Source organism: Spinacia oleracea, chromosome 4 (genome assembly GCF_020520425.1).
Source record: "Spinacia oleracea cultivar Varoflay chromosome 4, BTI_SOV_V1, whole genome shotgun sequence".
Lineage (NCBI taxonomy): Eukaryota > Viridiplantae > Streptophyta > Magnoliopsida > Caryophyllales > Amaranthaceae > Spinacia > Spinacia oleracea.
In genome coordinates, this window is record NC_079490.1 from 149,415,292 (window position 1) to 149,427,003 (window position 11,712).

The 11,712-nt window shown below is 40.4% G+C and overlaps 2 protein-coding genes across 2 annotated transcripts; both read right to left on the reverse strand.

Annotated features, from left to right (window-relative positions):
• Positions 1-3,902: 3,902 nt before the first annotated feature.
• Positions 3,903-5,941, reverse strand: LOC110803532 (uncharacterized). The gene is made up of 2 exons (XM_022009051.2): positions 5,251-5,941; positions 3,903-4,690 (listed from the first exon to the last, which is right to left on the reverse strand). The coding sequence occupies exons 1-2, from the start codon at positions 5,624-5,626 to the stop codon at positions 4,167-4,169; spliced, it is 900 nt and encodes a 299-aa protein (XP_021864743.1). The 5' UTR covers positions 5,627-5,941; the 3' UTR covers positions 3,903-4,166.
• Positions 5,942-7,219: 1,278 nt separating this feature from the next.
• LOC130472020 (zinc finger BED domain-containing protein RICESLEEPER 2-like) lies at positions 7,220-9,035 on the reverse strand. The gene is made up of 4 exons (XM_056842424.1): positions 8,697-9,035; positions 7,950-8,585; positions 7,555-7,659; positions 7,220-7,333 (listed from the first exon to the last, which is right to left on the reverse strand). Exons 1-4 carry the CDS (start codon positions 9,033-9,035, stop codon positions 7,220-7,222), a joined length of 1,194 nt encoding a protein of 397 aa, XP_056698402.1.
• Between the last annotated feature and the right edge of the window lie 2,677 nt (positions 9,036-11,712).

Consider the following 11,712-nt stretch of genomic DNA (forward strand, 5'->3'; position numbering starts at 1 on the left):
TCTTTGTTTATATACTCCCTAGTTACATCATGTTCAAATTTTGTTTAAATATTTACATAAAATTTGTCAGTTTCATAGAGAGTTGACTTTTTACATATGTGTTGATTTAGAGTGACAATCGTTTGTTTCATACATCATATTAACGTATATGTACGCTTCAATCATAATCACTAATGCGTCTTTCAATAGCTCAATATTCGTTATGTATTAACTTTTGAATTATAGGTAAACTAACATTGAACATATACGGATTACTAATGTATATCAAAATAAAGTTATGTCAAAAGTTGTTGAATTCGTCTAAAATTTGTACTTTCAAACTATCAATTTTAGGGGTGGCAATGGATTGGAGGTTGATCGGGTGGAGTTCAATCCGCCTCCACCCGCCAAGACTCCATTCATCATCCAACCCATCCATCACCCTAATTTTCTTCATCCACATCCAGCCCACCCATCATCCACGGGTGAAACGGGTGGCCGGTTCGGGTGGTTCACGGGTGAAAGATCATAATCACCCCTAAACATCTGCCAACAATAATCTTTAAAATCGAAAAAATAAAGTTAAATATACATCATCGTAGCGTTTTTAAGCTGTGCCTATGCTCCAAACATGCATCCATAATATTGGCAAGGAGCCATAGCAAATGCTCCGTAAGCAAATATGCTGCTGATTAAAAATAATAAATAATAAATAATGAATAACAAATAATAACTAATAAATAATAAATCATTAATAATTAATAATTAAATAATTAAATAATTAAATAATTAAATAATTAATAATTAATAATTAATAATCTCTAATTAATTACAAAATAGTAATTAAAAATATTAATTAATAACTAAATAATTAATAACTAAATAACTAACTAATAAATAATAAATAATAATAATTTGTAATTAAATACTAAATAATTATAATAAATGATAAATATTAATAATAATAATTAATAATAATTAATAATCTGTAATTAATTTAAAAATAATAATAAATAATAAATTATAGTGATTAATAATAATCAATTAGCTAAATATAATAATAATATTTATTATTATTATTATTATTAAGTTGAATTGAATTGAATTAAACTGAACTGAACTGCGAAAATAAGTCCTAAAACTAAAATAAAGCAAAAAAGAACAGGGCCTAAGCCTTTAAACAATTACAAACTTTTGTATAAGGCGGTCTTACAGAAAAGACCACCTTATAATTAGATTGGGCTTCTGATTTCGCGGGTCAATACAATCGGGTCTGGATCACAAGTTTTAATTCCCGGGTCGTATAAAAGTAAGTTTTTCACCCAAATTCAAAATGTAATCCAGTCTCTCTCCTCAAAAATCAAAATATCTCTACCTCCTCTCTCTCTCTCCTCCATTTTCGACGACATCAAAGCTACAGCGGAGGTGACGAAGGTGTCTAAGAAGGTGGCTACGAAGGTGAAGATGCGGCGACGGTTCACTCCTTCCACGAAACCTCTGCCTCCCTCTGTCTCCTCAAACTCGACGCTTGACATGGAAGCGCTGAAGCTCGGCAGTGGCTTGTGGTGGTGACATGTTGTTTGTCGTTGTGGTGGCTGCGAACGCGAACGAGTGAAAGATCGGTGACACGATGCTCAAGTTATATCTGCCCATGATCTCTATGAGCAAATTCCCATGGTGCGATTTATTGGCTGATTTTTTATTCTTTTGTTTGATTGTTAGGGTTTAATTGATCATTTTATTTATTGAATTCATGTTAATTGCTCATTTGATTTATTGCATTCATGTTAATTGCTCATTTGATTTATTGCATCCAGGTACGAAGATGAAGGTGGAGGCGACTACGGCGGTGGTCGTTGAATAATAGAGCAACACCAACGATTACCCTCGCTCCTCTACTCTGCTGTCGTCGTTGCTGCGTGTGGAGGGTTGGGGATTGCAGGTGGGGGAGCAGCGGAGGAGGCGGTTGTGGAGTTGGATGTGGCGCTTGGCGTTGCTGGTTGGAGCATGCTGGCAAGGAAGATGGAGGATGGAGGTGGTACCTCTTGGTGTGGCGAAGAATAGGCTGGAAATGGGGTGTAGTTTAACTCTCAGATGCTTGATGTGTTGTTTTGTGATGCACCGTTTGTTAGGTTATGAAAAATATAAACAATATAATTCATGCGGAAAAACCATAAAGCTAGGAATCCAAATTAATTGCCACATAGTCAATTAGCATAATTAGGATACATACAATGTGATGTGTGCCTTCCCTAGCTGCTCCCGAACCGAACAAGACCAAGTTTAGGACTCCAAATGTCGCTGGCCCCTCCGTAGATAGTCCACAGCACGTTCGGATCCGCCTCAGATTCAATTAACTAGAATATTATCTAAGGTTTTATGTGCACTCGGAAAGCTTATTATTAATTTTAGGCAATTATTAAATTCTCTCTTGAACTTAATGTATGTGAATACTTATATTGAATTGCATTATAAATTGTGATCACGAACCACATATTTATAGGGTGGAAATAATGGAGTTAGAATCCTACTAGGATTCCAATAACTAAATCCATTAGGATTCTAGTTAAATTATATCATTAGAATTTTACGTTTAATCAAATACTTAAGTATTTGAGATTTAACTACATTATCTAATTTGAGTAGAATTAGGAAAACGCAATTACTTCCTAACGAAGTAATCCTAACCGGCCAAGGTAGTGCATGCGTGGCCCTTGAGCCCACGCTGCTACGCAGCCCGCGGCTAGCAATTAAGCCCACGAGTGCTGCTTGTTTGCTCGCTGGCCCATGGGCGCTGGCAGCATGCACGCGGCACACGAGGGCGCTGCTGATGCTCGGCCTGACTTGCTCGGCGCGCGCGGGCTTGCTGGGCGCTGGGCCTTGCGTCTTGCAAGCTCGTTCGTCGATCGTTCGTACGTCACGCTTCCGATTCGTTTTCCGATTCCGGAATTCATTTCCGATTCGAACAAATATTTAATATTTCCGATTCCGGAATTTATTTCCGATTCGAACAAATATTTAATATTTCCGATTCCGACAATATTTCCGTTTCCGGAACGGAAATATTTTCGATTCCGACAATATTTCTATTTCCGATAATATTTTCCGATACGTACCATGTTTCCGTTTCCGGCAACATCTATGACTTGGATAATATTTATATTTCCGTCATGATCCATATTTCCGTTTCCGGCAATATCATCATTTCTGGAGCATTCTATATTTTGCCTTTTGACTATTTCAGCTCCCACTGGAACCGAGATCCGTCGTTTTCGAATGTTCATAAATAGAGTATTTAATTCACTTAAATATTTGATCCGTTCACGTACTATTTGTGTAACCCTACGGGTTCAGTCAAGAGTAAGCTATGGATTAATATTATTAATTCCACTTGAACTGAAGCGGCCTCTAGCTAGTTAGGCATTCAGCTCACTTGATCTCACTGAATTATTAACTTGTTTTAATCAATTAATACTGAACCGTATTTATTAGACTTAGCATTGAATGCATACGTTAATAAACATGCAAAAGTCCAAACGTAACAAACAAAAAGAAACGGAGAAAGTAGACAATAGAAAGTACAAAAAGTGAGAGACATACTTGAGTAATGTTATTTGGTTGGAATTATAAAAAAGCAGGATTTTTTCACCAACAAAAAAAAAGAAAAAAGAGGAGGATTTTTTTTTTGGTTCGAAATAGATACTTACTTCATTACATCAGCAAAAAATTTACAATGCTTCATAGTTCTAGATGAGGATTTCACTCACCAAAATAATTGAACATCCTCATGCTCAACTAAATGAAATCACGAGAAATGAAATTACATATGGGCAAAAGCTGATTACTCCTCAAAATACTAATCCCTATATTCAATCAAACAAGCACATCATCTAGCTCAAATAGAAATTAGTTGGAAGATTAACTAGTTCGGAGTAGTAGACTAATATTAATACTCCATACTTGTACTAGTTTATATATACTTTCAAGTTTCAATATTCACAATCCATTTTGTTCCGAGCATTATAGTATTACATAATCCCCCCATTTCTCTTCTCATCCTAATTACGAGTACTTGATTAATTATCTTACTACAAATCTTGGCTTGGCTTCGCCTCCCCAAAATTCCCGGAATGGAAAAATAAAAAAAGAGCTGTTTTTTTTTTTTTTTTTATATATATATAACAAAGTTAACACAAATTATGGCATCTCCAGTCAAGTCTGACTTCTCCAGCATAAGAATAAACCGGGCCCACCATATGCTGTAGCTGCTGTTGCTGCTGATAACAAGGCTTCCGAAACGACACTATATGACTGCTAACCATATACGCAGTGACGCGTTCCGATACCCGAATCTCTTCCATCCGCAAATCTTGCAACCTCCTCACGTACTCTGGCACGTGTTGTAGGTCCCACACTACCCCTACTCCACCTGGCTTCAACACCCTTACCATCTCCCCCACCACCCTCTCCCTCTCCTCCCTTACTCCTGCCCGTCGTATCGCCGCCCCTGAGACCACCACGTCGAAGTAGTCATCTCGAAAAGGTAGCTTCCTTACATCACCTTCTCGACAGGTGACGTATTCTTGGACACCCTCTAGACTAGCCGTCCGTAACGTTCTAAGTGTTATGGACCGCTTTTGGTCTAGCCCAACTACCCGGCCTGATGATCCTTGCTTCTTCAGCTGTAAAGCGACGGCGTTTAGGAGAATACCTGTAAAAATAGAAACTTTTTAAGTAACTTTTGCGCAGTTGTGAAGTAAAGAGCTTTTCAGTGCATTAAATTAAACTCCTTTTGTCACACAGTTACGATTCAATTCACGTAACTTTATTCTCCTATTTCAGTATTGCATACTTACTCCGTTTCAATATTATTATATCATTTCCTATATCTTTTATTAAAATTTTCAAATGTTACAAATCAAAGTTTGTATTTTTCTTAAATACTTCATAGTTTGTACTCCGTATTAAACTATCAGTCACCATTTATTAGGCTGCCAATAATAGTTCAAACAACATTATTAACGTGACTACTCCGAATTAGTTACAAACAAAAACTTGTGATTTGATTTTAACAACAATTTAGCCTAACTTAAACAAATACAGTAACTTAAACAATATTTTCTTTACTCCATACTGAGTAAAAATGGGATTAATTACCGATTTCATTAAGCAGCTCTAACAACTTAAGTATAAACATTAGTAAATATTACGGCTGTATCATTTTCTATAATAAAATTATGCGGGGTAACATTAAAGAGTGAGCATGTATACCTCTGCCACAGCCAACGTCAAGGGCAGTTTTGACATTAGACCAGTCAGTAACAGCGGAGAGCATACGCTGAGAGATCTCCCAACGGAGAGGCACAGCCGAGTACAAAAAGTTAGCCGCCGCGAACAGGAGGCAGACGGCGATCAAAGCCGTAATTGACCCCATTAACCCGGCGGCGAACCGCGCAGATCCCGGTGGCAGGAGAGAGAATACCTTAAGCAGAGAGAGTGAAGCAGTGACGGGACCGAAGTAATGCAGAATGAGAACAGAGAGGAGAGAAAAAATCAAAGCATGAAAGAATAGAAATAAGAAGGTTTGCCATTCATCCATGCCGTAGATTGCATAGATCTGCGACCAATCTCTGCTTCCTTTTCCCATTACGATCGATGAGTTTGTGCTACTGATTGACACTCGATATATATACAGTTCAGAGTGTAGCTAATCTGGGGACTGAGGGAGTAATAATTAATGAGTTCTGAATCGGTGGGTTCAAAATATCATGATTCTGCAAGCCAGCTTGTGCGCAGGATTAAAAGGAGATGAGGATGAGATGAGATGAGATGAGATGATGGTGGAAGGGACGTCAGACGACGCGTTTTGTGAGTTGCTTTAAGAAGAGGAATGAATAATGGAAGTGAGAAATAGAAAAGGGATTGATGAGAAGGGAGGGTTTTATACGTGTGAAAAAGGGCGGAATTTAAGGATTACCGGCTGAAGAGGTTGAGATTTTTTTGAGGGAAGTTTGTTTTCTTTGAGTTTTGAATTAAAGAGCAAAGTTTAAAGAAAATTAAAAAAAAAAAGGGAAAGAATTAGTTAGGTTTGGTGGGGGCAGAAAGTCAATTCATTGAAGTGGAAGTGTGTAGTATAAATCTGAGCTCCGGTAATTTCGCATTATCACTGTCCTACTAATTACTCTAATTACTAATCCTGATGCTCCTGCGCCGACAATTTGCTCCCCTTAATTTTTTTTTTTTGTAATATAGAGTGATAAATGATAATGATACTTAGTTTCATTACTGTATTTTTGTTTCGAAAAACTTTCTAAAGGATATTATAAACTTCGACTTAGAAAGTTTGTTATTCTGTAGTATATCTTCGCGTCAAATGATGTTAAATACTATGTAGAACCTAAAATGTAATCTGGGTTAGACGTTCAGAGTTGTGATTAATTTAATAAAGAACATATATAATGAACGTTCAGAGTTGTGATTAATTTAATAAAAAACATATATAATGAACGTTCAGAGTTGTGATTAACTTGACCGTTCTCTAATTTTAAGCAAATATCTTTTATTCTACTAATAATGTAAGCGGTTTGGTACGTATTTAAGCTAAGGCTCAAATTTAATACAATTTGTTAAGTACAGTATTTAATTAGACACCGTTTGACTTCTATTAATGAACTTATTTTGCTTAAATAGAAAACTACGGCACAAACTCCATACACGAACCTTTTCTTTAATTCTTTAATAAAATCACCAATGGTTCATTTGCCGATCTCAGTGAGAAAAAGGAGGGGTCCGTAAAATATCTAGTTGGTATAAATCCAACTGCTCTAGTGTTTTTTAGCCTGCATAATCTACCGTATAAGTGTATAACTTTAGAAGTGCGCAAAGACATATCGTGATTAGGCCTGGTTATTGGACGGGTTGGGGCGGGTCAGGGCGGGTCACTAGCGGGTTGAGGCATTTGCGGGTCATATAAAAATATATGCGGATCCGGGTCGGGTCAGGGTCGGGTCAGGGTTATAGCCAAAAGCTAATAGGGTCTATAGCGGGTCAGAATCATAACCATGGTCAACACAATGGGCTTGATATTGTAGACTTGCAGTGAGCCTAGAGGCAACCAACTACTCTCTGAAATGAAGTAAGAATTATGCTAAATACTTGAATACGAAATATACATTTGAATACTAAATGCATCAGTAAGTTAATTATTGAATGCCATAATACATGTCCCCTCCTAAGCTTTTCAGTTCCCCTTCGCAAATGAAGTGTGTTTTTCCAAATCAGAAAGCCTAACCTGAGCACTAATCAACTTATCTCTCAGCATTGCATTGTATTCATACAGATTCCGGAGATCACTCTGCAGATCCAACACATCACCTGAACTCATGAAGAGAAACATGACTACTTAATTACTAATGAGCTGATAATTAAAAAATGATTCCAAGTAACATAATTAATACATCATAACAAAGAGAGTCCAAGTAACATAATTAATACATCATTAATGTGTAACAAAGAGAGTCCAAGTAACATAATTAGTACATAACCAGCCATCCGAACCGCAGCAACTTAACAGACCATCCAAACTGCAGCACCCTCACGTGCATCAACATCAGCCCCTTCAAGGAATGAGAAAGAAAAAAACAGTGAAACAACAGCAACATATAGACAAATTAAAGAGATCTACCTCATAATTGAAAATAGCTAATTAAGAAGCATCATTATACCTAGAAAAAGGGGTCTACATCATCATCTTCATCATCATCATCATCATCATCTTCTTCTTCTTCTTCTCTGACTATCTCGTCATCAAACTCAAGATCAAACTGCTCTTGATCTTCAACAGAATCTCCACGATGTCAATCTTGCAAACAAATTAAAGCTTGAATTGTTTTGGACTTCAAGGAACTACGAGATGCCGAAACGGTCTTTCCACCAAAACTAAAGGCGGACTCCGAAGCTACGGTACTCACAGGAATAATTAACAAATCCCGTGCCATCTTTGAAACCACAGGATATCTCACAGAACTTTGATGCCAAAACTCTAGAACATCCAATTCTGAGTTGAGATCAAGAGCATCATCATGTAAGTACATCTCAAGTGGTGACTTTCCTACTTGAGACCTTGTACTAGTGCCGACAAAATGGTCATAATCATCAAAGTAGTTCTTACTTCCTAAAGTAGTGGCAGGAGAAGGAGAGACTATTGTAAGTGAACTACTAGCATATTGTAATTTGTAATCTATAAACAAGGACTTCATAGTCGCTAACACCAAATTTAATCGTCTTAAAGCCTCATCACTACCTAATAACTTACTAAAACAATATTCAACAAATTTGACCTTATACCTTGGATCAAGAATGGCTGTACAAGACAAGTACAAGTTGTATTCGGACCAATACTTGTCAAATTTTATAAGCATTGGTTGAACGATCTCCTTTAAAAACACATGAGGACCATTTTCCGCTTCAAACAAATGACGATGCACCATCCATGCACCTTTGAAATACAAGTTAGCAGTAGGATATTTCATGACCGAAAACATACAAGTAACTTCATAAAATAACTCCAAAAAGTTGTGAATCACACTAACTTTTTCCCACTCATCCTATGAAGGAGTATATGCCTTAAATGGTGCACGATCCGAACTCAAATAAAGAAAAACATCTTTATAATAAAGGGAAGTGCCAAGCATTTTATAAGTGGAATTCCAACGCACTTGCATATCAAGGTTCAATTTCCTTTTTCCATTTAAGTGAAAAATCTTCTCCGCACAATCATAGAACTCATCACCCCTATGAGAAGGTTTAGGGACCATCTTTGTCAATGCACGAATTTTGTCCAATATTTCACTAATGCAAGACAAACCTTTTTGCACAATAAGATTAATAATATGCGCACAACAACGTACATGAAACAAAGCCTCACCATCAAGTAACCCTCCTTTAGGAACTAGACGTTTCTTCAAGGTAGACACCATCACATCGTTATAAGTAGTGATGTGGCAAAAAATAATTGGACATCGTGTCCCAATGATAGCTTGACACATGTCCTCCATAAATGGCACGAAGACCCAACTTGTTTGACAGGCCCAGTCCTAAAAAGGCACCTTAAAACCCTTTATTTCAAAACGCACCAGATAAGGACACATGTCTTCATCTCAAAGATCAGCCAGTCATATAACTAGGGTTTTTGGACACTTTCCAAAAACCCTAGCTCTATATATAGTCCAATTCCCAAGGTAAAAGGGGCAATGAATTCGTTCCCACCAACCTAAAACTATCTTTGCTCTGCCTTCTCTCTACAAATTACTTCTCTCTCTAGCTTATACTTACTTAAGCATCGGAGGGAATATTCCTACGAGAATATTCTTGTTTTGCAGGTTGCCAGAAGTTCGTGCCAGCTCATACTTGATACCTCCGAGGAACGCGTGACACGTCATCACCGTAAAAGATCCCACAACATTTGGAGCCGTCTGTGGGGAGGTACAGTATCATGGTAGAACTGCAATCTAAGGAAAGAAGCCGGAGAGCCCTTCGACGCGTCAGCAAGCCCACAGGATGCCTAGCTCACAGGCAGGACGCCTAGCTCACAGGCAGGATGCCTAGCTCACAGGCAGGACGCCTAGCTCACAGGCGGGACGCCAAGCTCACAGGCGGGACGCCTAGCTCACAGGCGGGACGCCTAGCTCACAGGCGGGACGCCTTGCTCACAGGCAGGACGCCTTGCTCCCAGGCAAGACTTGCAAGCTCCCCTTAGGACTTGCAAGCTCCCCATCAGGACTTGCTCTCATTAAGGCACCTCATCAAGACTTCTCGTCAAGGCGCCTCATCAAGTCCTCTCGTCTTCAAGGCCTCTCATCAAGGCGCCTCATCAAGACTTCTCGTCAAGGCGCCTCATCAAGGCCTCTCATCAAGGCGCCTCATCAAGACTTCTCGTCAAGGCGCCTCATCAAGGCCTCTCATCAAAGCGCCTCATCAAGACTTCTCGTCAAGGCGCCTCATCAAGGCCTCTCATCAAGGCGCCTCATCACGACTTCTCGTCAAGGCGCCTCATCAAGGCCTCTCCTCAAGGCGCCTCATCAAGACTTCTCGTCAAGGCGCCTCATCAAGGCCTCTCATCAAGGCGCCTCATCAAGACTTCTTGTCAAGGCGCCTCATCAAGACTCCTCGTCAAGGAGCCTCATCAAGACTTCTCATCAAGGCCTCTCATCAAGGCGCCTCATCTAGACTCCTCGTCAAAGCGCCTCATCAAAGCCTCTCATCAAGGCCTCTCATCAAGGCGCCTCATCAAGACTCCTCGTCAAGGCGCCTCATCAAGACTCCTCGTCAAGGCGCCTCATCAAGAATCCTCATCAAGGCGCCACATCAAGACTCCTCGTCAAGGCGCCTCACCAAGAATTCTCATCAGGACTCGCAATCTCCCCATCAGGACTTGCAAGCTCCCCATCAAGACTCCTCGACGGGACTCCTCGTTAGGACCCCTTGCACGAAACCTATAAAACCGAACGGCTTACTAAACGCCTACAAATATAGGGGCAAACCCTCCAAAAAGAACCATCAGGACTAGCTCCTTGACAAGGAGTCCTCATCAAGACGCCTTGTGAAGACTCCTTGTCAAGACTTGCAAGCTCCCCAACGAGACTGACTCCCTCATGGACTTGCTCCCCATCGGGACTTGCTCGTCACCAAGGCGCCTCATCAAGCCGCCTTGTCCAAACTCCTTGTCAGGACTTGCAAGCTCCCCTCAAGACTTGCAAGCTCCCCAACGGGACTTACTCCCTCCTGAACTTGCTCCCCATCGGGACTTGCTCGTCACCAAGGCGCCTCATCAAGCCGCCTTGTCCAAACTCCTTGTCAGGACTTGCAAGCTCCCCTCAAGACTTGCAAGTTCCCTAACGGGACTTACTCCCTCATGGACTTGCTCCCCATCGGGACTTGCTCGTCACCAAGGCGCCTCATCAAGCCGCCTTGTCCAAACTCCTTGTCAGGACTTGCAAGCTCCCCTCAGGACTTGCAAGCTCCCCAACAGGACTTACTCCCTCATGGACTTGCTCCCCATCGGGACTTGCTCGTCACCAAGGCGCCTCATCAAGCCGCCTTGTCCAAACTCCTTGTCAGGACTTGCAAGCTCCCCTCAAGACTTGCAAGCTCCCCAACGGGACTTACTCCCTCATGGACTTGCTCCCCATCGGGACTTGCTCGTCACCAAGGCGCCTCATCAAGCCGCCTTGTCCAAACTCCTTGTCAGGACTTGCAAGCTCCCCAACGGGATTGACTCCCTCATGGACTTGCTCCCCATCGGGACTTGCTCGTCACCAAGGCGCCTCATCAAGTCGCCTTGTCCAAACTCCTTGTCAGGACTTGCAAGCTCCCCTCAAGACTTGCAAGCTCCCCATCGGGACTTACTCCCTCATGGACTTGCTCCCCATCGGGACTTGCTCGTCACCAAGGCGCCTCATCAAGTCGCCTTGTCCAAACTGAAGGAAATAATGCCCTTGGTCCAAGTATGCATTCTATGTTAAGTCTAATAAATGCGGTTCAGTATTAATTAACAAGTTAATAATTCAGTGAGATCAAGTGAGCTGAATGCCTAGCTAGAGGCCGCTTCAGTTCAAGTGGAATTAATGATATTAATCCACAGCTTACTCTTGACTGAACCCGTAGGGTCACACAAATAGTACGTAAACGGATCAAGTATTTAATGGCATTAAATACTCCATCTATGGATATTCG

Excerpts from the sequence above, each read along its gene's own strand:
- LOC110803532 (XM_022009051.2), bottom strand. The coding sequence starts at position 5,626 with ATGGGAAAAGGAAGCAGAGATTGGTCGCAGATCTATGCAATCTACGGC. Across the intron at positions 4,691-5,250 it reads TGACGTTGGCTGTGGCAGAG|GTATTCTCCTAAACGCCGTC; the intron begins GTATACATGCTC and ends CTATTTTTACAG.
- LOC130472020 (XM_056842424.1), bottom strand. The coding sequence starts at position 9,035 with ATGGAGGACATGTGTCAAGCTATCATTGGGACACGATGTCCAATTATT. Across the intron at positions 8,586-8,696 it reads AATTGAACCTTGATATGCAA|GATGAGTGGGAAAAAGTTAG; the intron begins GTGCGTTGGAAT and ends ACTCCTTCATAG. Across the intron at positions 7,660-7,949 it reads GGGATTTGTTAATTATTCCT|ATCTCTTTAATTTGTCTATA; the intron begins GTGAGTACCGTA and ends ATTATGAGGTAG.